Source organism: Oreochromis aureus, linkage group 5 (genome assembly GCF_013358895.1).
Source record: "Oreochromis aureus strain Israel breed Guangdong linkage group 5, ZZ_aureus, whole genome shotgun sequence".
Classification (NCBI taxonomy): Eukaryota; Metazoa; Chordata; class Actinopteri; order Cichliformes; family Cichlidae; genus Oreochromis; species Oreochromis aureus.
In genome coordinates this window covers 36,719,811-36,747,087 of record NC_052946.1, presented here as the reverse complement: position 1 = coordinate 36,747,087, position 27,277 = coordinate 36,719,811, and the positions used below count along the sequence as shown (strand labels likewise).

General features: G+C 41.4%; 1 protein-coding gene and 2 long non-coding RNA genes across 3 annotated transcripts in view; 2 read left to right on the top strand and 1 right to left on the bottom strand.

Annotated features, from left to right (window-relative positions):
- LOC116316778 (granzyme B(G,H)-like) overlaps positions 1–27,063 on the bottom strand; it is a 46,718-nt gene extending 19,655 nt beyond the window's left edge. Inside the window, exon 1 of the mRNA XM_039612882.1 lies at positions 26,987–27,063. Within this exon, the coding sequence (XP_039468816.1) occupies positions 26,987–27,044 (58 nt within the window). The 5' untranslated portion in view covers positions 27,045–27,063. The remainder of the gene's footprint in view (positions 1–26,986) is intronic.
- LOC120440412 lies at positions 2,863–3,143 on the top strand. The gene is made up of 2 exons (XR_005613240.1): positions 2,863–2,962; positions 3,049–3,143. It is a non-coding gene; the product is annotated as an uncharacterized LOC120440412 (long non-coding RNA).
- On the top strand, positions 3,630–4,561 carry LOC120440411. The gene is made up of 3 exons (XR_005613239.1): positions 3,630–3,654; positions 4,227–4,336; positions 4,419–4,561. It is a non-coding gene; the product is annotated as an uncharacterized LOC120440411 (long non-coding RNA).
- Positions 27,064–27,277: the final 214 nt, after the last annotated feature.

The window sequence follows — 27,277 nt, the reverse complement described above, 5'->3', positions numbered from 1 at the left end:
GTGAGGGTACCAGTGAATGTCACAGTTGCTGCTAAAAATCCACCAAAGGCAGACTGCAGTGTAAATGCTACCTTCACAAGCTCTGTACGAACTGATGAAATGGTGAACCTTATGATGCCTGAGACCGCAGTCTATGACTAAACTGGTTGCGTAACATGTACTCTGATAAATAGAAGGTCAGTAAAACCTAAATAGATTTATATATAAAATGATACCGATGAACCATCGTGCGTAAGACCAATGAGGACCAGTCAACCAGAAAGTACAGAGTACAGTGGTGTGTTAAAGGTTTACAACCAGTTATAAATATTAGTCTCCCATGATAGACAGAATCCAACAGGTGAAGAGAGTGAGCAGAGACAGTCATATAAATTATATCACTGTAATCCAGGATGGGTAAAAAAGTGGCTGGCAAGCCTTTTCCTTGCTGTGAAAAGAAACATGATCTGTTTTTGAAAAAGAACCCCAACTTCAGCCTTAGTTTCACGATTCAATTCAATTAATTCAATTCAATTAATTCAATCAATAAATCACAATACCAAGGCATTTGTATGAGGCCACAGTTTCAGTAGAAATGCCTTGAGCAGATACAAGAGAAGGAAGTACTGCCGGCACCCTCTTTCTGGTGAGAACAGCATGACTTTGGGTTTTTTCTGTATTTAAAACCAGTCTGAGCTGACCCAGCTGAGACTGAATACTATCAAAAGCTCGCTGTAATTGTTTGAATTACAGCTGATGGTACGAACGCAACAATAAATAATTGTATCATTTGCATAAAAATGAACCGGTGCATCTAGATTTTGTCCCACACCGTTGATATAAATAGTAAATAATGTAGGCCCCAGGACAGAACCCTGCGGCACTCCATTAGTGACATTTAAAGAACTAGAAGAGAGACCACTGAGCTGCACACACTGCTTACAGACTGAAAGATAATTAGAGAACCAGCCAAATGGTTGGTCTGAAAGTCCAATTTCCAATAATCTCTGACATAAAATGCCATGGTTAACAGCAGAGATGGGCAGTAATGCCTTAAAAGTAACGCGTTACTGTAATGCAATTAGTTTTTTCAAGTAATAAGTAAAGTAAGGGATTAATATTGCAAAAAAGTAATTAGATTACTGTTACTTTAACGCAGGCTGCGTTACTAAACCGTGATTTTGTTTATGAGTGTCTCATGACAATGACGTATGAGCGTGCAAATTCCGTGGTAGCAACAGACATGTGTAGATCAACAATGGATAATATGGAGTGCGGGAGAGAGTAGGACCATGCAGCATTTAAAGCTTGGAAGTACTGATATTACTTTGAGTTTGATTCCATAAAAAGTGACAAAAACATTAATGTCTGCTGTACACTCTGTGCGGGAAGAAAACTTCTTTCTACAGCGAAAAATTAAACTTCAAATCTGAGCAAGCACCGAGTACACTGGACTTAGTGCGGCTGAATCTTTTATTTTATTTTTTGCTGTGTTTTCGTTGCATCTATTTGAAAGATTGTAAACGCAAAAAATATTTTATTTTATATTCTGGAATATACAGAAAATAGGTTTAAATGTTAACAAAATTTCTTCAAGTCAAAGACTGTTGCATATAATTAAATTTTTGCTTGAGGCATAAAGTTAAAAGATTAAAACTAATGAAACAATTTCATTAATAAAACGAGTTATTCATTTCATTCATTTTTATATCATGAAATACCAGGAAAAAAATAAAACTGGGCTGAAACATCTTTTGCTTTATAATGTATTCAGGTTGTGTATGATGTTTTCAAAAAGTAACTAAGTAATAAACTAATTACTTTTGAAAATAGGTTATCATTAGATTAAGTGGATTACTTTCTTGGAGACATCAGTTAGTAATTACTAACTAATTACTATTTTTAAGTAGGGATGGGTACCGGTATCCGGTACCATTATGGCACCGGTTCTGACATAAACGGTAGTAACCAGACCGAAAAGCAGCGCACATTTCGGTGCTTTATTTTCCTGAGATGTCATGCACTTTGGATTCTAGCCAATCATTTTACCTTTCCAAGGATAGTAGGCGGGCCCAGGTACGTACGTTCTTTTAGAGCAGAGCTACAGATTAAAAATGCCCAAGGCGAAGCGGTCAAAAGTCTGGCTGTACTTCACAGCAAAAGATGCAAAGTCAGCAGCCTGCAACAAGTGCTTTAAGGTGATACTGTGATACTGTCAAAGGAGGTAACACCTCGAATCTGATGAAACACCTGGCGACGCATAGCGTTTTTTTAAAAGCTGAGAAATGCACCGTATTTGATAGCTTGCTGCGAGACCTCACACCGAGCACATCTACTGCGGGTGTGGTGCCTGTTATCGGACCCGGAGTTAGCAACATCCCCCAAGAACCCGAAGAGTAGAGTCCTGGCCCCTAGCCCTGCCAGTGTAGCAGAAATGATGACGGATGATGATGGCAGCAGCAGCCGTTCTTCTCTGCGTGAGTAGCTTAATGTTGTTCGTGTGTAATTAATGTTGAGTAGGCTAACCACGTTATTAAATTAATGTATGTAAGGGTGAACTAGCAAACACCGTCATAGTTTGATGGCAGATACTAAGATATTAAGCACCGGCACTGTTTCAAAAGTACCGGTTTGGCACCAGTATCGGAAAAAACCTAAACGATACCCATCCCTATTTTTAAGTAACTTGACCAACACTGGTCAACAGTGTTCAAGTACAACTAGAATATTCTTGTGATTTTTAGTTTCTCTTTCTTCCCTTAACTTCAATTTCTTCTTTTTCTGCTGCGCTTCTCCATTTTCTTCCTATGTTTTGATTCAGCAGAAGTTTGAATAATACGTCACACACTGTGTATTCATCGTCTAAAACAGAGTTGATTATCTCTTTCAGAATCAAGTCAGAATGAAGATAGCAGCCTTTAATGGCAAGAACCTGGGACAGAAGAAAGTCCATGACAAGTCTGTCATCAAACACCTCACCAAGGTGATAATCATTTTACCTTTACAACAGAAAGCTTTAAATACAAAACCAATGACGAAATGTGTAACACTTAAATGTGTTTCCTCCAGATCATATCTCGGTACAGTGTGATTGTCCTGCTGGAGGTGGTGGATAAGAGCGGCAAAGCCATGGAAACGTTACTTCAAGAACTCAACAAAACTGAGTGAGTTCCCTGCAGTGATAGTGTGTGAATTTAATTTATTTTATTTACAACATTTTTATGTAGAAAATTGCATGTTTATGTTGCTTCTGTTTTGCTCGGCACTAACAGAAAACACCTGAGCAGCATCAGGTCAGAGCCACACTGCGCAGAGTCAACACTGTAATCCCTAACAGTTGTTCTAGCTCATAACTAATAAGCTCATAACACTCAAATGTCGTTTTGTAGTTGAAAGTATAAAGTATTGAGCTCTGTTGGCTTTTATGCAACTTTAATTGAATAGGGCTCAATATTTTTTAGCTAATTTGTTTGGAACGCTCAAAAAGTTTAAGAAGCATATATTAGTGATGTTCTGGTGGGTGGAGTCTTGTCACTCCCTCAGGAAAGCTGAGTCAGCCATCTTGAATTTACCTTAATGCGGGAAGATTTGGCCAGCCACGTGTGGATTAAGAGTCCCCAACTTCAAGCCACCACGACCACCACCTTAATTTTTTCATCAACTGCCCTAAATTTGGTAAGTCTAACGTGTTTTTGTTTTGTTTAAATTTAATTTCGATAAACAGTCTTTTTATTTTTACTGGAAATATATTCGTACTTTGTGCACAGTGAATGTTTGTTATAAATAAATTCGAATCCAAGTAATTGTAATTTTAGAAGTTTTCGAATGTGACAAATACGTAATGTTATTTCAAATTACAACGGTGTAACGCTTTTTGGCGGTTTTCCGTGGGGACAACATTTCCCATAATGCATTGTATTCTTGCCGGGAAGTTGACGGTGGCAGTTCTAGCTCCATGCGTTTGAACTTTCTACTAAAACTTTCTACTGTCCGTTTCTACCGGTTGTCGTATTCGCGGTAATGCATGTGCGTATTGTTGAGTATACTTATTTCAATAAGTGTCCGCGTTACACAGTCAGTAGTTTACGCTGTTGAGCTATGTGTGTGTGTGTGTGTGCTAGCATGAAACGAACAATGCTAAACAACATGAGTGTATAACACACTCATGTGATGGTAATTAGACACATGTTTGTATTTTTTAGTCTCAAATGTGTGGTTGTGAGATAATCTCAAAATCCTTTTAACAGTTTAGAGGGGTATTCCACTAAGCGAGCTCTACAAGTCAAGGCTGGGCAGTGGGTCCATGAATAAACTGCCTCACTCCTGCAGGTGTCTTTCCATACTTCCCATCGTTCAAGTGAGGCTATGGACTTGTGTACGTTGTTTGTATCACCTTTACTCTCCATAAAAATGTATGTGTTTTTTTGTTTTTTTTCCAGGAACCAAAAGATGGCTGCTGCCCAGAAGCATGTGCTGCGTGTGTATGTTGAACGAGACACCGCCCTGAAACTTACTCTACTTGAGCGACCAAAGTCAGTGGAGGAGCTGAAAGAAATAATTCAAGAGAGGTTCAAGCCAAGACTGAATGAGGACTTTAGCCTTCACTATGAGGATCCGGACTTTGATGGTGGTCTTTGTCTCCTTGTGGACATCCAGGAGTTACCAGAGAAGGGCACATTAAGAGTTGTCAGGCCTGAAAGCGACACCTTCTCTACTGCATCTTCTGACACAGACATACTCCCACATGTACCTGCGATACAGCGCCAGAAGAGTTGGCCTGATGAATTTGATGTTCCTAGTTTTGGTTATGAAATGGATCATATACTAGAAGAAGGAAATCGAGTTCATGAAGAATCAGGAAAATTGCTGAAGTTAAAGAGATCACAGAAGAATGAAATCCTTTAAAAAATGGCAGAAACAATCTACAGTTTTAAAGCATACGCACATGAAAAGGAATTGGCAATGGCTGCTCAAGCTTTGATTAGAGCTCATCCATGTCTCAGAATGACAGCTGGTGAAGACGGGCGTTGGGATGGAAATCCACATGGGGTACAAGCTTGCATCTTACCGTAACAATCTGGCCAAAGCTGGGGTTGCAGAAGTAGCCATCAACACAGGGAGGCGGAGCCGAAACAACCCCAACAATGATCACCCCCATCAAAACATAAAGAAAGCTCGAAAAGCTGAGGTCAACTACATCACCAACCTACCGAAGGATCAAACCCCAGCCTCTCTGGAAAAAATGAGAGAGCAGATCATGCATGAAGTCGAAAAGACTGAGAGAAACTACTTAGTCATAGGCAAGCTCATGGACACAACCTATGCCCTACGTCGCCAAGAAATTGTTGGAGCTGTTGGAGCTCCACGAGTGAGAGATGTCGTGGACAGATGGCCAGCCCTACTTATGGAGTCACAGGTAAAAAATAAAATATAAAATATGTATATATATGTGTGTGTATGTGTATGTGTGTATGTATGTATATATGTGTATGTATGTATGTGTGTGTGTGTGTGTGTGTATATATATGTCTGTCTGTCTCTTTACTGTTCTCCCAGTTTTTAAAAGTCTAGATTTTCAAACAATTTACCAAAAAGCAAATGGCAGATGTAAAATGACAACACATCACTCTGTGATGTATTTTTTTTTTCCCCCATTCACAGTAAACAAAGTCTCTAGAAGTTTATTTAAATTTCCTTTAAATAACATTACAAAAAATGACGAATAACTTTCTATTTTGGCCTTGGCTCTGACTAGAATTGCTCTGGTTTTGCTAACCTGAGAACTTTTTAAAATACATTCACAATTCTGTTCCTAATTCATGTTTGTTCATTTCTGTGTATTTCTGTTCATGTACAGGTGGTTGCAGAGTTCCACCGAATCAAGAATGTTAACCTGCGCACTCAATTCTACAAGGAGCTGGACAGACACACGCCTAGACTCATGACTTTGTTCCGAGACAAGGCCATCAAGACTTGCAAGATTACAGAGGAGCTAGCAAAGCTCATGAGAATTTATGGCATTCGGGTAAATTTTTCATTTCACATGATTCAGAATTACATTAACAGATGGTTTGTACACAGCTGTAAGAAGCCATAATGTCAATTGCTTCAACTGTGCCCTGAGATTAAGTGATTATGCCATGGATACAAGGTTGTCATTTTAGGAGAAGGACATCTTGACAAAATGTATCCTTTCAAAAAGTGTTGTGTTAAAAAGATTTATCAGCTTCAATTTAAAGAAGTCCAAACAAGTACTGTTTTTGTAAAAATTGATTTACATTTGGAAGTTTTTCCTTTGTGAGTTGTTGATGTATTTACAATGGAAACTTATTAATTTAAAATGTGTGTTACTAAAAATACGGTTATCCAAAATACTGAATTTACCATCTATGGCTAGGGTAGGGTAGGGTTACCCTTCTAGATTGACAAGTTTAGCCCATTACACAAAACGTTTGGACACCCCTGATCTATAACAATGACAATCAGAACATGGCTATCCAACACTTTGTTTTTACTCTGCATTTGTGTAAATACTATTCTAATAGATATTGTATGTTCATCTAGGAACAGCGTGATGTAAATACAAGACGGGCCCTCGTCCTTCGTCCACTTCCTGTGTACCTGCGTGAAGATGCCTCCACGTTATTCAGGACTTGTGATGTAAGTGTACTGCCCTCAGCATCAACCCCTTTGCCTAGCTGTTCAGTCGAATATATCACTCAGAACTCAAGGAGGACCAGGGTGTATATCAGGAAGGTTCAACACTGTCCTCATCTGACTTGTTTTCCCCCATATATCAACTATTGTTGAATAAGATTGCAAGAAGATTGTTACGCATAAACCAGAAAACATGAAAATAGTTGAAAGATTATTAAACAAAAACAAATCCACAGATAAAACTCTCTCCCTTTTAAAATTCAAGTGTTCTATTTTTTGGAGGTGCCATGTTGTGGTCAGAGAAATGTTTGGTAAATAACAAAAACAAATATCTTGACATATATTTATTATTGAAAACATTTATTTAAACATATATTTTGAAACCAAACCCAAATTAAGATTATTGTAATGCATCATGATGTATCGCAATATCAAATTAAATCGTTGAGATTATAATCCTAAAAGAAACGTGCGACTTATGAAGATTCACACCTCTAATCAATAGCATGATTTGTGTCCTTGAGGGCTGAACTCATTCTTGTATTATTTGTGTTTTGCAGTCAGCAGATGGTCCAGACCTCACTGACACTCCTGTGGCTCTGCTGACAGTTGTCACGGATGACACTACTGATTCGGCCCTCTTCAGTCCCGAAAGCATCTGCATTGTCGTTGAGGATGAAATACTTGTGAATGGTCCCACAAATCTGGCTGACTCATTTCTCCTGCTCTTTGGGTACATCTATGCACTAGACCTACAATACCCAAAGAAACTTGAGCTTACATTCACATTTATCCAGAAGGTTGTGATGTGCCTTGAGGACAACAAACCACTGAAAGGGCGTCTACTGACGCTGAAGAATGATTTGTTCAATGAGTGAATCACTCAGAATGGACTACTTGTTGAGCTGAGTATTGAGGAAGCTTTTTTTTTTTTTTTTTTCCTAATCATTTGGCTCTTCTACTTCAAATTCAAAGTGAATGACTGCTCATTTCGTGGACTATTCATGTTTAACGTTCTGTTGCCTAATACCTTAATGCACTACCTGATGTTTGTTCCCAGTTATGTACAGTTGTATAAACCAGTACAAATCTGGATGCTTCATTTCTCCTGCTTTTTGGGTAGTTCTGTGCACTAGACCTACAATACGCAGACTCTCAAGCTTTTATTCACATGTATCCAGAAGGTTGTGATGTGCCTTGAATACAACAAACCACTGTTAGGTTGCTTACTGATGCAGAAGAATTTGTTCAAGTGAATCACTCGGAATAGACAACTCGTTAAGCTGAGTATTGAAGGTTTTTCTTATTTTGTTTTGTTTTATTTATACCATTTTTATTGAACCATTTTTTTACCATTTGCCTCTTCTACCTCATATTTAAGATGAATGACTGTTCAGTTCATGCACTATTCATGTTTAATGTTCTGTTGCCTAATACCTTAGTGCTAGGGCTGCACGATTAATCGTTAGAAAATCGCGATCTCAATTCATACTTATGTGCGATCTCATTTCCAAATGACAATGATTTAAAAAAAAAAAAAAAAAAAAAAAAAAGACGACGATTGTACCGCATTTTGATCCGGGACGTAATCTGCATGAAAACAAGCACTCACTCTTCCTGCTCAACAAATGACAAGGGCGGAGCCTTATACCACGTGATACAGAAGCTGTGCCATGTGATGCTCAGGGAAAAAACAACGGAGAACACGTCAGGGATGACGAGAAAGTGACAGGAGAAAATCCGTCCCGGTCAACCACCCAAACATCAATAACGGGAACCTTATACAGCGCTTCCCTATACATGTCGAACTCCCGCAGGCACAAAGAAATTACGGAGGCTATCACTTATCACCTGACCAAAGATATGGCTCCCATCAACACTGTGCAAAACGAGGGATTTAGGAAAATGATCAACACCCTAGACAAACGCTACACAGTGCCGTCCTGCAACTATTTTTCTATTGTTGCACTACCTGCTCTATACACGCAGTGTCGAGCAACGGTGGAGACGGAATTTCAAGCAGTACAACATTTTGCGGCAACCACAAAATGTGAGGCATTTATTGTTTTTATGTTTATTTATTGTTTTTATGTTCAGTCTCAACTGTTACGAAGTTGATGTGCAGTTATTAAGTGCAATAAATATTTATATTGGAAAAGAAAATCGTGAGAGAATCGTGATCTCAATTCTAAGCAAAAAAATCGTGATTCTCATTTTATGCAAAATCGTGCAGCCCTACTTAGTGCACTGCCTTGATGTTTGTTACCTATGAAGTACAGCAGTGGAAACCAGTACTGTTTTTTTAATGTATTTTTTTTTAAAAAGTGAGCTGCAGCTGTCAAGGTACAGTAAGTGTTAAATGCCTCAATGTTCTAATAGCTGCAATTGCTGTTAATACTGAAAATGTTATTTAATTTTAGAATTGAGATGGAGACCCTTGGGTCTTTTTCTTTTGTTTTATTTATGAAGCACTTTTTTTTATGAGTGAGCTCCGTTATCTGTGCCTTTTAAAAGCACATTGTGTTTAATAAAAAAAGTTGTTAAATTGTTAGTGTTGTTACTTTCATGTTTTCTAACACTTTTAGCTGATTATAATTTACTGGGCAAACAGTTTAGAATTATTTGTAAGTGTATTTCCCACAGTATTTTAAAAATATTAGATTTTAAGTGTTATTTCCCATATTATAAGTTAGAAAATATGAAAAAGTTTGAGTTTATTTCCCACATTGTATGAGTTGCAATATGTAAAATATTTTGAGTGTATTTTCCACCTTAATTAAGTTGAAAGATATTGAACATTTTGAGTTTATTTGTCAGGGTCCTGGGTCTGAGCGACCCAGGATCCCTGGGCAGTCATGGACTGGTGATAGTATATGTATTTTTGGTGTTGCTGCTGCTCTTTTCCATGCTTGTAGATGTGAGTGTGTGTGTGTATGGGTGCAGGTGTGTCTGTATACTGGTTTACAGCCGCCTTCAGGCCTGGTGGGTGTGGCCCTGCTAGGGGACTGGCCACACCCGAAGCTACACACCTGCCGCTGATCAGGGCTCGTCGAGGGAGCTACTTAGGAGAGTCTTGGAGCTCCCACCGACGCGGGATCATTCCATGAGACTCCACGTTAGTCTTCAGTTTAGTTAAGTCTGTGAGTGTATGCCTACTGGAATTAAGTGTCTTGACGGCTGCCTCTGTTATTTCCCCTCAGGAGGAGCGTGGAACACTGGAGGGCAGCAAGCACAGGGTGTGTGGACACTCGAGAGTGGAGAACACGGAGCACGGACTTTTAGAGAAGACACGACACGGGAGTCACGGGAGCTCACGGGGATGTATAATTGTGTGTACAGTTTCCACTGTAAATAAAAAGCACCGTTTGCATCGCAGAGTACCGCGACTGGGTCCTCCTTTCCCCACATCCCCACGGTCTGCCAGCCAGACCTTGACATTATTACTCCCTAATTATAAGTTGAGGAATATCAACATTTATAAGTTAACATTGAGGTAATTTAAGGCAACTGCAACTGTAATTTTTATTTTAGTTAAACTTAAAACTTTTAAAAACGTCACTAAAAAATTGTTGTGTAATCTGTTACACAACAATTTTTGAGTTCTGTGAACTTATTAGGTTTTACAGTCAACGCGAGGAAGGCAGCTGGTCCTGACGGTGTAGCCGGTAGAGTGCTTAAAGCATGTGCAGACCTACTAGCAGAGGTTTTCACCACCATCTTCAAGCTCTCACTGCTACAGTCTGTAGTACCATCCTGCTTTAAGTCATCCACCATCGTTTGTGGACTTCAGCTCTGCCTTCAATACAGTTCAAACCCACAAACTGGTTAATAAACTAAGCAACTTAGGACTCAGCAGCTCACTGTGCAGCTGGATATTGGACTTCCTTAGCAACAGACCCCAGAACGTCAGAATGGGAGCGCACACCTCCTCCACCCTCGTTCTGAACGTAGGTGTCCCACAGGGGTGTGTCCTCAGTCCCGTCTTATACTCACTTTTCACCCATGACTGTTCTCCAATCCACATTATTAACACCATTATAAAATTTGCTGATGACACCACCATCATAGGACTGATCAGCAACAACGATGAATCAGCCTACAGAGAGGAGGTTCAGCATCTGAGGCAATGGTGTGAAAACATCAACCTGCATCTGAACACAGCCAAGACCAAGGAGATGGTAATCGACTTCAGAAGAACAAAGCGATCTGAGCACTCTACCCTCTACATTGGTGGGGAGGAGGTAGAAAGGGTAGAAAGCTTTAAGTTACTCGGAGTCCACATCTCAGCCGACCTTACCTGGTCCACAAACATCTCCCACCAGGTAGGAAAAGCACAACAAAGGCTGTACTTTCTCAGGAAACTGCGTCAGGCCCAGTTACCCCAGAGACTGCTAGTAAACCTCTACCGCTCCACCATCGAGAGCCTTCTGACTTACTGCTGCACACTCTGGTTCAACTGCTGCACCGTGGAGGACAAGAGGAAACTGCAGCGGGTGGTGAGGGCAGCAGAGTGGGCAATCGGCACTTCACTAACTCCCCTCAGAGACATCTATACTGGCAGACTTCAGCGGAAAGCCAGCATCATCATCAAAGACCCCTTGCACCCTGGACACTCACTTTTTTTACCCCTTCCCTCTGGTAAACGCTAGACGTCCATCAAGACGAAGACAAACAGACTCAATAGAAGTTTTTACCCACAGGCTGTCAAACATGCCCTACAACCACCCTGATTGGAGGATAACTGCACTGCCAACACCCATGGACATTACACTTTATTTATAAACTGTATTGTATATGTATACTTTAATGCAACCAACATTCCTACCTCTTTAAACTGTAATTATTATACAACTATTTATTATAGTTGCAAAAGTCTTTGTTTGAAACTACTGCTTGTTCAGACAGTTTGCACTCTGGTTTTGATGCAGCATGCTGCTCTTGTCTTCAATCGTCTGCTCTGAGTTTCAGTCCTATAGATAACAGTAATGTTATGTTTGTTCATACTGCCTGCCGTTGCTGCTGTTACGGAGGTTTTCAGCAGGTGTCGCTGTGGTTCTCTCTCGCCTACGTGTACTTCCTGTTATGAGTGTACGAACGTTCATGTTGGCTGCTAATAAATGCCTGGTATACAGTTACAGCGGACTGATTATTATAAGCAAACCTACATGGTGTCAGAAGTGGGATGTACTACAAAGCCAAGAAGCCAGTCCAAGAAGAAAAGGGGAGCCAGTAAGGATGACAGAAAAAGCAATCTCCGCTCAACATGGCGGACGGATTCCGGTGCCCAGATCCTCTCATCTTTGACAGCAACGTCGCTGAAAACTGGCGTGAGTGCGAATATGACATCTTTATCGCCGCTGCCCACAGTGACAAAAATGCTAAGACTAAAGGCTATATACTCCTCAATCTGGCGGGACCAGAGGCCATTGAAAGAGAGTGATCATTCACGTATGCCCCCGCAGTCATATCAGCTGAAGGCGTAGTAGAAGTCGCCGCAGAATCGCGGGTAGACCCCGCATGTCTAAAGAGAAAGTTCAGGGAGATCTGCAACCCAGAGACCAATGTCATAATGGAAAGGCATAACTTTAACAAAAGACAACAGAAACCTGGTGAAACCATTGAGGCATATGTGAGCACGTTAAAGAACATTGCACTACAAGACGAGCTAATCAGAGACAGATTAGTATGTGGTATAACCAGTGACAGCGTCAGATGTTCCCTACTTAAAGAGATGGAACTCACTCTTGCCAAGTATATGCCAAATAAGCGAGCTCACAGATCAACATAGCAAAGCCCTCTCTACACCAAAGCATATTACATCTGCTAGTGTGGACACTGTATAGATTAAACATGGCAAGTTCAAAAGGAAAACAAATAAACCCCTAATGAACATTCAAAACTGCAGAAACTGTGGAGGTTCGCATCCAGCCAAACGGGAGCAATGTCCTGCTTTCGGACAACAGTGTCACATCTGCAAAAAATACAATCATTACAAAAAACAATGCAGATCAGCAACACCACATCAAGGAGGCAAACAAGTGAACCAAATTTCAGAGGATACTGACCCAGACAGTGATGAGACATTTTGCATTGAGCACCTAACAATGGAGGGCAAGAACAATCACAAAAAAGAAGGATACTGCACAGTCAAAGTTTTTGATAAGGCCCTCAAACTAAAGGTAGACACTGGGGCAAAGTGCAACGTAATCTCATTAGACACTTACAGAAACATCGGCAACAACGAAACCCTACGTAAGTCACAAAAACAGGTAAATCTCGTTGCTTTCGGAGGCACGAAGATCAAGTCCACAGGCACAGTTACTCTCAAGTGCAAGCTAGCTGGACAGTTATATGACATGCAATTCCAAGTTGTAAAGCACGATGTGCAATCCATGATCGGATTAAAGGACAGCGTGCGAATGAAACTGATTAGTTTCAGCAAGGAAGTCTACCATGTTGACACAGATCAGGATGAGACACTGGCACAGAAAGTGTTTCACGAATACGCAGACCTGTTTAAAGATGAAGTCGGTGACTTACCTGTAACCTACTCAATGAAACTCACTCCAAACGTGTCACCTGTCGGCAACCCTCCAAGGCGTGTTCCTGTTCCCATGCAGAAAAGAGTTAAAGAGTAACTCCGAAGAATGCAGGCCTTGGGAGTAATTGAACCAGTGGAGGAGCCCACAGAATGGGTATCCAACATGGTCGCAACACACAAAAAGAATACCAATGATGTTCGCATCTGCATTGATCCAAGGGATCTGAACGAGGCACTAATGCGACCTCACCATCCCATGCGAACTGTGGAGGAAGTAGCTGCTCAGATGTCTGGAGCGACCATCTTCTCAGTTCTGGATGCAAAGAGCTCCTTCTGGCAAATCAAGCTAGATCCTGCCTCATCTCTTCTCACTACATTTGCAACACCTTTCGGCAGATTCAAATTCCTGAGGATGCCTTTTGGCATCAACACTGCTTCTGAAGTCTTCCAGAGAGCCATGGAACAGATACTCATGGGATATCCATGCGCAGTGATTGTGGACGACATCCTAGTGGGAGGCAAAGGAATAGAGGAGCACGACAAAAACTTGAAAAAAGTCCTGGAGTGGGCCAGACAGGTAAAACTTAGACTGAATCCAAAAAAGTGCAAGTTCAGACTTAAAGAAGTGAGCTACGTGGGACACATATTCACTGATGAAGGACTAAAAGCAGATCCAACTAAAATCACCGCAATCAAGGAAATGCCACCACCAGAGGACAAGACGTCTCTCCAACGTTTCCTGGGAATGATCAATTACCTGGGCAAGTTCATCCCAAACTTAAGTGAACTGTCAGCACCACTTCGTCAGTTGCTTCACAAGGATGTGGTGTGGAGCTGGACTCAATATCAGCAGGATGCTTTCAACAAACTTAAAGCGTGCCTCACCAGCCCACCAGTACTACAGTATTATGACATGCACAAACCAGTGACTCTCACATGTGATGCTTCCCAGCATGGTCTAGGAGCTGCATGCCTTCAGGACGACAAACCTGTGGCGTATGCATCAAGAACTTTAACTCCAACAGAGAGAAGGTACGCTCAGATAGAGAAGGAGTTGCTAGCTGTAAATAAATAAAAATAAATAAATAATTATTGTGGGTGATTTTAACATCCATGTAGATGTTAAAAATGACAGCCTCAACATGGCATTTAATCTGTTATTAGACTCAATTGGCTTCTCTCAAACTGTAAAAGAACCCACCCACCACTTTAATCACACTCTAGATCTTGTTTTAACATATGGCATAGAAACTGAACATTTAACAGTGTTTCCTGAAAACCCTCTGCTGTCTGATCATTTCCTGATAACATTTACATTTACAATAATTGATTACACAGCAGTGGAGAGTAGACTTTATCAAAGTAGATGTCTTTCTGAAAGCGCTGTAACTAAGTTTAAGAATATAATCCACCCACTGTTATCATCTTCAATGGCCTGTACCAACATAGAGCAGAGCAGCTATCTGAACGCTACTCCAACAGAGGTCGATTATCTTGTTAATAATTTTACCTCCTCACTACGTGCGACTCTGGATACTGTAGCTCCTGTGAAAACTAAGGTCTCAAATCCAGTACCTGACTCCGTGGTATAATTCTCAAACACGTAGCCTAAAGCAGATGACTCGTAAGCTGGAGAGGAAATGGCGTGTCACAAATTTAGAGGATCATCATTTAGCCTGGAGAAATAGTTTGCTGCTTTATAAGAAAGCCCTCCATAAAGCCAGAACATCTTACTATTCGTCACTGATTGAAGAAAATAAGAACAACCCCAGGTTTCTCTTCAGCACTGTAGCCAGGCTGACAAAAAGTCAGAGCTCTACTGAGCCAACCATCCTTTTAACGTTAACTAGTAATGACTTCATGAACTTCTTCACAAATAAAATTTTAATCATTAGAGAAAAAATTACCAATAATCATCCCACAGATGTAAAATCATCTACAGCTACTTTTAGTACCATCGATGTTAAGTTAGACTCTTTTCTCCAATTGATCTTTCTGAGTTAACTTCAATAATTACTTCCTCCAAACCATCAACGTGTCTTTTAGACCCCATTCCTACAAAACTGCTCAAAGAAGTCCTGCCATTAATTAATTCTTCGAGCTTAAATATGATCAACCTATCTCTAATAATCGGCTATGTACCACAGGCCTTCAAGCTGGCTGTAGTTAAACCTTTACTCAAAAAGCATCTCTAGACCCAGCTGTCTTAGCTAATTATAGGCCAATCTCCAACCTTCCTTTCATATCAAAAATCCTTGAAAGAGTAGTTGTCAAACAGCTAACAGATCATCTGCAGAGGAATGGCTTATCTGAAGAGTTTCAGTCAGGTTTCAGAGCTCATCACAGCACAGAAACAGCTTTAGTGAAGGTTACAAATGATCTTCTTATGGCCTCTGACAGTGGACTCATCTCTGTGCTTGTCCTGCTAGACCTTAGTGCAGCGTTCGATACTGTTGACCATAATATCCTATTAGAGCGATTAGAACATGCTGTAGGTATTACAGGTACTGCACTGCAGTGGTTTGTATCATATCTATCTAATAGACTCCAATTTGTACATGTAAATGGAGAGTCCTCTTCACACACTAAGGTCAATTATGGTGTTCCACAGGGTTCAGTGCTAGGACCAATTCTGTTTACATTATACATGCTTCCCCTAGGCAGTATCATTAGAAGACATAGCATACATTTTCACTGCTATGCAGATGACACGCAGCTATCCATGAAGCCAGGTAACACACACCAATTAGTTAAACTGCAGGAATGCCTTAAAGACACGAAGGGGTCTCCGCAAGAAGTGATGGTGGTTTTTACTTTAGTGCGAACAACTCATATGAATTTCAAAGCTGTTCTAACAGTCCAACACTGGTCTCTCAATCTCCCGTTGGAGAGCCGTGAGCTTTCTATGATGTTATCAAACTTACGCTCCGTGATGTTGTCATTCTTGTGCTCAAAGAGCTGATTCTGAGAACTCACGACCGCAGTGCGCTTCCCAAGATGTGATCCAATTTGCGCTCAAAGGTGTTATTCCGAGCGAGCCCCTCCAGATGTAATCCAGTTTGCACTCAGAGGTCTTGTTCTGAGTATTCACGGCAGCCGTGCGGTTCTCCAAGATCTTATCCGTGCTGCACTCAATGAGCCCATTTGGAGAAACTCACGCCTCGTCCCATCGTTTCAATCCCAGCGGACAGCCTTGTGGGGGTTTGAACAGCCGGTTCCGCTTCCTTAATTCTTCGATAAGCCAGGGCCAAGCCAGCTCCGATCAGCAAGAACCCTGTTATCATGGTTCCGAATAGGTAGATATCTTCAGCACTCAGGCTCACCGGAGCCCAGACTTCTCATTCAGAAGGGGTGTCAATTGGATTCAGAGACCAGTTGATCAAATCCATAATTCCTCTTTTAGGTTTTAGACAACAGACTGTGAGAGAGTGTTCCAGGGAAAAGTAATACAAAAAACACAAGACTAGACAAGGACACAAGAGGCAGGGAAGCTAACGGAGAGGAGAGGAGGAGGAAAAAAAGTGCGACCGCCTTCGTCAAGAGCTGAAGGAGAATTGCTGTCCTTCAATGCACATATTAAACAAATATGTAAGACTGCTTTCTTCCATTTGCGCAACATCTCTAAAGTTAGAAATATCCTGTCTCTTAGTGACGCTGAAAAACTAGTTCATGCATTTATTACTTCCAGGCTGGACTACTGTAATTCATTATTATCAGGATGTCCTAAAAACTCGCTGAAAAGCCTTCAGTTAATCCAAAATGCTGCAGCAAGAGTCCTGACAGGGACTAGAAAGAGAGAGCAGATTTCTCCTGTTTTGGCTTCCCTTCATTGGCTTCCTGTTAAATCCAGAATTGAATTCAAAATCCTGCTACTCACATACAAAGTCTTAAATAATCAGGCCCCATCTTATCTTAATGACCTTGTAGTACCATATCACCCTATTAGAGTACTTCGCTCTCGCACTGCAGGCCTACTTGTTGTTCCTAGGGTATTTAAAAGTAGAATGGGAGGGAGAGCCTTCAGTTTTCAGGCCCCTCTTCTGTGGAACCAGCTTCCAGTTTGGATTCGGAGACAGACACTATCTCTACTTTCAAGATTAGGCTTAAAACTTTCCTTTTGCTAAAGCATATAGTTAGGGCTGGACCAGGTGACCCTGAATCCTCCCTTAGTTATGCTGCAATAGACGTGAGCTGCCGGGATTCCCATGATGCATTGAGTTTTTCCTTTCCAGTCACCTTTCTCACTCACTATGTGTTAATAGACCTCTCTGCATCGAATCATATCTGTTATTAATCTCTGTCTCTCTTCCGCAGCATGTCTTTATCCTGTTTTCCTTCTCTCACCCCAACCGGTCGCAGCAGATGGCCGCCCCTCCCTGAGCCTGGTTCTGCCGGAGGTTTCTTCCTGTTAAAAGGGAGTTTTTCCTTCCCACTGTCACCAAAGTGCTTGCTCATAGGGGGTCATATGATTGTTGGGTTTTTCTCTGTATCTACTGTACAATATAAAGTGCCTTGAGGCGACTTTTGTTGTGATTTGGCGCTATATAAATAAAATTGAATTGAATTGAATTGAATTGAATTGAATTGAACTAGCTGTAGTGTTCGCATGTTACAGGTTTTATGACTACATCTACGGAAAGCCAGTGGTGATTGAAACTGACCACCAGCCTTTAGTCACAATCCAAAACAAACCTTTCCACACAGTTCCAGCACGGCTACAGCGCATGATGCTACGATTACAAAAGTTCAACTTGACTCTTGTATACAAGAAGGGCAAACACCTTTACATCGCAGACACACTCTCTCGCTCACCAACGCTGGATGAGCAACCTCTAAAGGAAGAGGGGCGTGACTTTGAGGTAATGTCGCTTCAGCTCATCTCACCAAGACGCCTACAAGAGTCCTCGAAGGACGCTACTCTATAGACACTTGCTCGTTACGTCCAGCAGGGGTGGCCAAAACAAGTGAGTAGTGTACCTATAGAAATCAAACTATTCTTCAGCTGCCACGATGAGCTAATCATCGACAACAATGTCATTATGAAAGACAACAGACCCATCGTTCCAGCATCACTACACAAAACCTATCTACAGGAACTACACAAGGGACATCCAGGCATAGAGTCTACAAAAAGGAGAGCAAGGGACAGCGTGTTCTGGTTGACAATAAACTCTGACATTGAGAACAAAGTCAAATCATGCAGCATTTGCAACAGTCTAAAGCCTCACCAACAAAAACAACCCCTGAAACTACACCAAATTCCTGATCTTCCCTGGTCCATCACAGGCACAGACATATTCGAATGGGACAACTGCCACTACCTAGTGCTCGTGGATTTGTATTCTGGATGGTTTGAAATAGATAAACTTGAAAACCTAACATCTGCCTCAGTCATTAACAAACTCAAACGCCACTTCTCAGTACATGGGAAACCACAGAAACTGTACTCAGACAATGGCACGCAGTTTACCAGCCAGACCTTTCGTAAGTTTGCCACACACTGGGAGTTTGTATGTGTCACAAGCAGCCCCGAGTTTCCTCAATCAAATGGACTCAGTAAAAGAGCTGTCCGGAGTGCTAAAAGACTCCTTGAAACATCAAAAAGAGATGGAACTGATTTCTATTTGAACCTGTTACATCTACGCAACACGCCACGAGACAACATTCTTGGCTCACCAGCACAGAGGCTGCTATCAAGGCGAACGCGGTCAACCCTTCCTGTGTGGAAAAAATTGCTAACACCAACAGCAAAAGGGACAACCACTATCAAAACTCAACTCACAAAAAAGCGTAAAATTCAGAAACAGCACTACGACAAATCCAGCAAGCCCCTCAGTCCATTAACACCAAACCAGGTGGTGAGATTACAAACACAGAGAGGACATGACAAGATTGGAGTTGTAAGTAAGGTATCTGCTGAACCTCGCTCTTATGTAGTTGAGTCGGAGGGAAAGGAATACAGGCGCAACAGACAACATCTTCTGCCTGTGAGCGAGCCTCAACCCGAAAAGCTCGCTACAACACAAAATGAACTGGACACATCTCGACGAGCGGATGAAACTGAACCCAATAAAGCACAAACCAACAAACATGAAACAATTCAAATTCAACTTGACCCACCACAACTTGGCACAAAACAGTCCGAACAAGTGATCACACCTACAAAATGCCAAGTACGCTCTGATGACAACTTGTACCGAACCAGATCTGGTAGAGTGTCTAAACCAAATAGTAAATATGTGGATTAAATGCACACTGATGCTGTATTTTCTGTTTTGAAATGTGTTGTCTATCATGTTATGATGTTGCATATTTGTTGCATTTATGACAATGATTACCGTGAATTTCATTTGACATTTGAACCTTTATTTTTTTGTGTAATCCATAACCTGATAAGTTCTTCCATTACAGTGGTGTTGTTTGATTTGGGTTTGCCTGAGAAGTGCAAAACTAAAAGAAAAAAAAACTGAAAAGGGTGATGTAGATAACAGTAATGTTATGTTTGTTCATACTGCCTGCTGTTGCTGCTGTTACGGAGGTTTCCAGCAGGTGTCGCTGTGGTTCTCTCTTGCCTATGTGTACTTCCTGTTACGAGTGTACGAACGTTCAAGAGCTCGTGTACACAGTGACAGAGTTTGTCTGAAAAATGAAATGCAAAACAGAATCTTTGAACCGCTACCATATCTCTGTGGCGGGTTTTGTGTGTCCCTAATGATTGGCACATGGACTATTGCCTCTCTGGTGGGGAAGTGCTTCTAACTTCAACTGAGGATACTGTCGGGCTGTGGCAGAAATACTCTGAGGACCTCCTTATTCCCACTGACAAATCTTCTGTACACCAAGCAGAGTCTGGGGTCCATCACTGGGGGGTGAGGACACTGTGGCAGTTAAACAACTCCTTGGTGGCAGGGCCCCTGGGGTAGATGAGGTTGGCCCTGATTTCCTGAAGGCTCTGGATGTTGTAGGGCTTGCTGCCTGCTTGTATTCACCTGGGCTAAGTTGAGCCACTGAACAGGACCTCTTCACTGTGTTTATGAAAAGGCTAAACTAACATTGTGAATTTGTAATATTTACTCTATTCAGGTGTACTTTGTATTGAGGCCTCTTTGCCTGTGAACTCTTTCAGTTGTACAAGATCTGATCCTGATCCCTGTCCACACAAAGCCAGAAGACCCTCTTAAGGAGTTGGACGAGCTGCATGATGTGGTTGAAGACATCAGGAAGAAATGAAAAACGTATGTAAGTTTGAGACAAAAGTCCTTGGAGATTAGTTCCTGTGTCTCCTGTGTGCTGTTATTTAAAGAATACTTTAACACCATAAAACTTTAGAGCGCCACATACAGGCTGTAACAAACATCTGTCAGTGTATTAACTGAGTTCTGCTCTCTGTCTGCATTTTCATTTCTTCTGCAGAACATTATGATTTTGGGGGACTTTAATGCAGATGGACGATACCTCTCCAAGAAGAAGAAGAAGGAAAAGATCCGCATCTGCTCTCCTTCCTACAATTGGCTCATTGACGAGGATGTTGACACCACAGCTAGCAACAAAAATGATAACACCTACGACAGGTGACACACATGATAAAGGCAAAGTTTGCACAAGAGCACCTAGTACTCCAATTACCACTGGGACCACTGTTACTTTCAGCCTCCACATCTTTTCCAGCTCTTCTCTGACCCCTTGGTATTTCTCAAGCTTCTTGTGTTCCTTCTGTGGCTTTTATTGTCATGTCAACCATGTACACGACAGAGTGAAAGACAATGTTCCTCTGAAACCCTGGTGCTACAAATGACAAATAACGGAGGAAGAAACTGTCTCTGTGGCAGCGGCTGGTTTAGTAAACAGCGCTCTGTAGTGCCTGTCTGAAGGCAGCAGTTTGAATAAGTGAGAGCTCAAAAACAGGAAGATACTTGTTCAAATAATTGTATAAATAAATATTAGTGAATATATTATTCTTCATAATATCTGCACAATCACACCACATTTCTCGATATAAGGAACCAAGTCGAGGTAAAGTGGACGGAGTGATGACTTTCTGAGAGAAATCTGCACCACTGAAGCAAAAACCAGGAGAAAGAAACAGACGAACTAATTCATATAGGAAAATATTGATGAGTCACTGATTTATGTGAAACATTTGTCCTTACAGTTTACTTTGTAGGGAACTGAGCAACCACAAAGCCTCTGCAACATGGCCAAAGTCTTTTTTATTTTTCAAGAAGATTCCGTTTTTTTAACAGAGTGCCTCTCACAGGTAACGTCTGGGGGACATGAAGGAATTTCAAACTGAGAGAAAAATAAAGGGATAAAATTATTGGAGCTTCACAATGTAAAGTGTACAGAAAGAAGTTCTTAACTTAACACCACAGCTAGCAACAAAAATGATAACACCTATGACAGGTGACACACATGATAATGACATAGGAGGAAAATAAAGACTCATCTTTATTTGGCCAAGTTTGTGCAAACAGTTGTGCTCTACCTGCACTGTGTATAGTGCTGGCGGAGCGCTGCTGACTTCGACTGAGAAAATTGTCGGGCGGTGGAAGGAATACTTCGAGGACCTCCTTAATCCCACTGACACGTCTTCCGAGGAGGAAGCAGAGTCTGGGGATGACGGGGATGACCCGCCAATTTCCGGGGGCGAGGTCACTGAGGCAGTTAAACAACTCCTTGGTGGCAGAGCCCCTGGTGTTGATGAGGTCCGCCCCGAGTTCCTCAAGGCTCTGGACGTTGTAGGGCTGTCCTGGTTGACACGCCTCTACAATGTTGCGTGGAGATCAGGGGCAGTACCCCTGGACTGGCAGACCAGGGTGGTGGTCCCCATCTTTAAGAAGGGATGTGTGTTCCAACTATAGGGGGATCACACTCCTCAGCCTCCCTGGGAAAGTCTATGCCAGGGTGCTGGAAAGGAAAATTTCGTCCGCTAGTCGAACCTCAGATACAGGAGGAACAATGCGGTTTTCGTCCTGGTCGCCACTGGACCAGCTCTTTATCCTCTCAAGGATACTTGAGGGTGCATGGGAGTTTGCCCAACCAGTCTACATGTGTTTTGTGGACTTGGAGAAGGCATTCGACCGTGTCCCTCGGGGTGCCCTGTGGGAGTGCCCACTCCAGGTCGGGGATGAGCTCCTGCCCCAAGTGGAGGAGTTCAAGTATCTCGGGGTCTTGTTCGCGAGTGATGGGAGAAGGGAGCCGGAGATCGACAGACGGATTGGTGCTGCGGCCGCAGTGATGCGGACGCTGCACCGGGTCTGTCGTGGTGAAGAGGGAGCTGAGTGTAAAAGCGGCTCTCAATTTACCGGTCGATCTACGTCCCTACCCTCACCTATGGCCACGAGCTGTCGGTAGTGACCGAAAGAACGAAATCGCGGATACAAGCGGCGGAAATGAGCTTCCTCCGAAGGGTGGGTGGCCTCTCCCTTAGAGATAGGGTGAGAAGTTCAGCCATCCAGGAGGGGCTCAGAGTAGAGCCGCTGCTCCTCCACATCAAAAGGAGCCAGCTGAGGTGGTTCAGGCATCTGACAAGGATGCCTCCTGGGTGAGTGTTCGGGCATGTCCCACGGGAGGAGGCCCAGGGGCAGACCCAGGACACGCTGGAGAGATTATATCTCTCGGCTGGCCTGGGAACGCCTTGGTGTTCCCCCGGATAAGCTGGAGGAGGTGGATGGGGAGAGGGAGGTCTGGGCTTCTCTGCTTAGGCTGCTGCCCCCGCGACCTGGCTCCGGATAAAGCGGAAGAAGATGGATGGATGGATGGATGGATTGTGCAAACAAACAAGGAATTTGACTCCGGTTCACTTTTCTCTCTTCATGCTGTAAAAGAAATGTGTGTGTGTGTGTATATATATGTACACACACACACATAAAAAAAACTGTGGGTTATTTCAGTGTTCATGAGAGAAACAGCGTGGGGGGAAGAAACTGTCTCTGTGGTGGCAGCATGTTTAGTAAACAGCATCTGTAACGCCTGCCTGAAGGCAGCAGTTTGAACATGTGAGAGCTCAAAAACAGGAAGATACTTGTACAAATAATTATATGAATAAAAATTAGTGAGTATATTATTCTTCATACTATCTGCACTATCACACCACATTTCTCAATATAAGGAAACAAGTCGAGGTAAAGTGACGACTTTCTGAGAGAAATCTGCACCACTGAAGCAAAAACCAGGAGAAAGAAACAGACAAACTAATTCATATAGGAAAATATTCACGAATCACTGATTTATGTCTGTACAGTTTACTTTGTGGGGAAGCACTATTTGTATGATGATTACCACTGGTGGCAGGATGCTTATTTTTGTGAGCTGAGTGACCACAAAGCCTCTGCAACATGGCCAACAGGCCTTTTTTTGTTTTTAAACAGAGTGCCTCTCACAGCTAATGTCTAATGTTAGGGACATGAAGGAATTTCAAACTGAGAGAAAAATAAAGGGATAAAATTATTGGAGCTTCACACTGTAAAGTGTACAGAAAGAAGTTCTTTTTTTTTTATGTGTCTCCTCTTCCTCAAACAGAATTGTTGTGTATGGAGAGACCATGTCAAACGCCATCGTCCCCAACTCGGCCAAGTCTTTCAACTTCCAGCAAGAGTTTAAGCTCACCGATGAGGAGGTGAGACTCACTTTTGTGTTTTTCTGAGCTCAAAGAAATTATTTGACAGTTTTATTTTAAAGGAAAGCATCAGTGTTATCAACTATATTTACTCTGTAAGGCACTCAGCATCAGTGACCATTACCCTGTGGAGGTGGAGCTGAAGACCAGAGCAGGAAGACAGAAAAGGATGGCTGTGCCTGACGGGGCAGAGATGACATCTGGGGAAGAACAGTCTCAGAAGAAAGGTGTCTGAGACAGTTTAATAAAAATTAATTTTATAAAGGAGCAAATACCTCATGAATCTCAGGGCTGATCTCAGTTCAGTTACATTCTAATTAATTATGCAGAGTTGCTGTTTATTTAGGAATCAAAGTGAGGTGACATATCTCATTTTAACTGAAATACACTAACAGTAACAAATTTATACCAAACATGTTCTGCAGTGTTGTATTCTGGGTGCTACTGATAGCAGATTTTATATTTCCTCCTTCTAATATTAAACAACAGGGAAACAGAAGGAGACCAAACCGGCAGGGTCACCAAAGATGGCGGCCAAGCCAGCGGGAGCACAGAAGAAGAACAAAGACAAGCCAGACAGACAACAGAAGAAGAAGAATGTGGGAACAAAAAGGAAGCGAGGGCAGGCATCCAACACGCCAACCAAGAGAAGACGTCAGGATGTTCAATGTTCATGATCTTACTATTAATTTTAATAAGTAGAGTTACTGTAGTTAGAGCTGATAGTATTAAACCGTCAAAGCTTCTGTTTGTTTGACTTATTAGAGATTTAACTGAAAACCACATCAGGTGGTTCACTGTGATACCAAAACACCTTCTGTTAGTCTTTTGTATTCATTGTACTAGATGAATGTATTGCATGGAATTCATTTTCCATGGTAAACTATTTAGATAGGTAGATATTTGAAGTCATAATAAAATATTATTCGTGCACAGAAACAATATTTGAAACATTTTCTTTATTCTGCATTGAGAGCAAAAGCTGACAGAGGCACAGCTTCCTGGAAACACTTACAGTGTGTTTGAAGCAAAGCTTTGTGTAAGAAAACAATATTTGAAACATTTTCTTTATTCTGCATTGAGAGCAAACGCTGACAGAGGCACAGCTTCCACACTTACAGTGTGCTGACGCAAAGCTTTGTTTAAGATTTAACTTTTTTTCCCGTGGAGAATCATCCTGATCCAGTAAAGGTGTTTTGAGATATCCGTATAGACATTGGGGACATCCGGATAGTTACACACTGGTTTGGTTCCAATAAATCTGCCGAAAGAAACAATACCGACAGCCATTTCCTTGCAGACCAGAGGGCCACCAGAATCACCCTGTGAGGATGAAGTATTTATTTTATTCATGTAATAATGTGAATAAATTATGTATAAAGCAATAAACAACCTACTTCCTGACAATATTCTAAAATTGTTTTCTAAAAGGGAACGGGGATACAATTTGAGGGGGGAATTAAATTTAAAACATCCTTGTATCCATACAGCACTAAAAAGTTTTTGCATATCTGTTTGTGGAGTGAAGCTGTGGAACAGATTAAGTAAAGAAATGAAGCAACGTCCAAGCATGGTGCAGTTTAAAAAGCGGTTTAAGGATATGGTTTTTGCAGGGTACAGGGAGGAGGGAGAGCTCTGATAGGGTGTTCTTGTCCAATATTTTCATGTGTGTGCGGGTGCACGGGTATGTTGGTATGGGTATATATATCTGTAGGTTGTGTATCCTTTGAGTTGTTACTGGGGTTATTGAAAATGTGTATATGTGTATATGTATATATATATATTTATGTATGGATAGATAGAAAGATAGATATACATATAATTAATAAATTAAAAAAATACACATAACATATAAAGTAATTGTAATGTGGTATTTCTGTAGTCTATTAATTACTAAATAGTGGAAAGGGGCTGGGATTAAATAAGCCTTTGCTTCTTCCTGCTCCTTTTTGAAAATTTATTTTGTTGTTGTTTTTTTAGTTGTGGTTGCTTTGTTTTCCTTTTGTTTTGCTTTGTTTGTTTGTCTCTTTTTTATTTCTATGTGGTTGTATTTTTTAACATGTTCAAAATAAAGATTCAATTCAATTCAGTTCAATTCAATTCAATACTTAATGTAGGCTGTTCATATATTTCTCAACAACAGACCAGTTAGCAATGAATTTGCAAAGAAAAGACAGAAAAGATACCTGACAGGCTCCTTTAAATGTCTTGTATCCACCTGCACAGATCACACTGGTAGGAAGAATGTTTCTGGGATCATGTTGAGCCCAACCATTCTGGCAGTTTTGTGGGCTGATGACAGACACATTCACCACTCTCAGGTCGTCAACACTTATTCCGTAAGAGTTTATCTTACCCCATCCAGCCACTTGGCACTTCTCATTTTCATTTAATGTCATTTCATGGAGGGGAAGTTGAATGAATTGAATTGTTTTGCTTGGTCGGACAGGTCTAGACAGCTAGAGGCACAGAATTAAAGAGTAAAGATTAAAAATAAGTGAAAACCATGTAACAGCGTTACAGAACATTTATCTTTTTTTTTTAAGTAAGCACTTTTTACCTCAACTAGAAATGTGTTTTTCAATCAGCATATTGTAAATTCAAACACTCCAAAATATAAAACTTCCAGTGTGATGTGAGAAAACAAAAATGATAAACCTTACTTTTAAAAGCATGATGTCGTATCCACGGTTAACATCCTGATAATATGGGTGTTTGTATTTCCCGGCAATCTCTATCACGTCGTTATCAGTGTTCCTAATCCTCTTCAGATTGTGGTTACCAAGAACTACGTGTGTAGGATACCTGAATAAAATATAATTCTGAGATCATCAGTAGATTTTCTTTTTCATTTTCTTTTTCATTACATTATACCCCAGTAAACTTACTGCGCAGGACCCCAGGATATATATGTGCATGATATATACATATCCTCAGAGGAATGATTACTTACCAGTCATAACAGTGTGCAGCAGTCATTACAAAGTTCTCAGACACAAGAAATCCTCCACAAATATGGTTGCCTCTGTAATCCTGCACTGATGCCATATACAGCATTTCGTTGTCTGGGGCTTTTTCCCCATTTATAATTTCACTTCCGAGGACTAATGGCATTGGGAGGAAACAAAATTAATTAAAAATATTAATATTCTACATGCAGGCTGGAGAAGAGTATTCATGGTGCAACTTACCATTTTGCCCGAGGAATGTCAGCGCATGAATCACCGCAAATTGTTGCAGAGCAAACATCTCGGTGGTGAAATGCTCAATCTGTTACCTTGAGACCGACAGGTCAGTCCTTTTAAGCAGTTTGTAGCGACTAACATCTGACTTCTAACCACTTCCTGTAAGAAGTGTGGTTTTGAAACTTTCCACAGCAAATACTTCACTACTCCTATCGATCACCATCTGTTATATGTGCACCTCTTACTGAGGAAGGCTCTCTTTCTTTTCCTATGGGTGGACAAGGTGCTTTAGCTTGG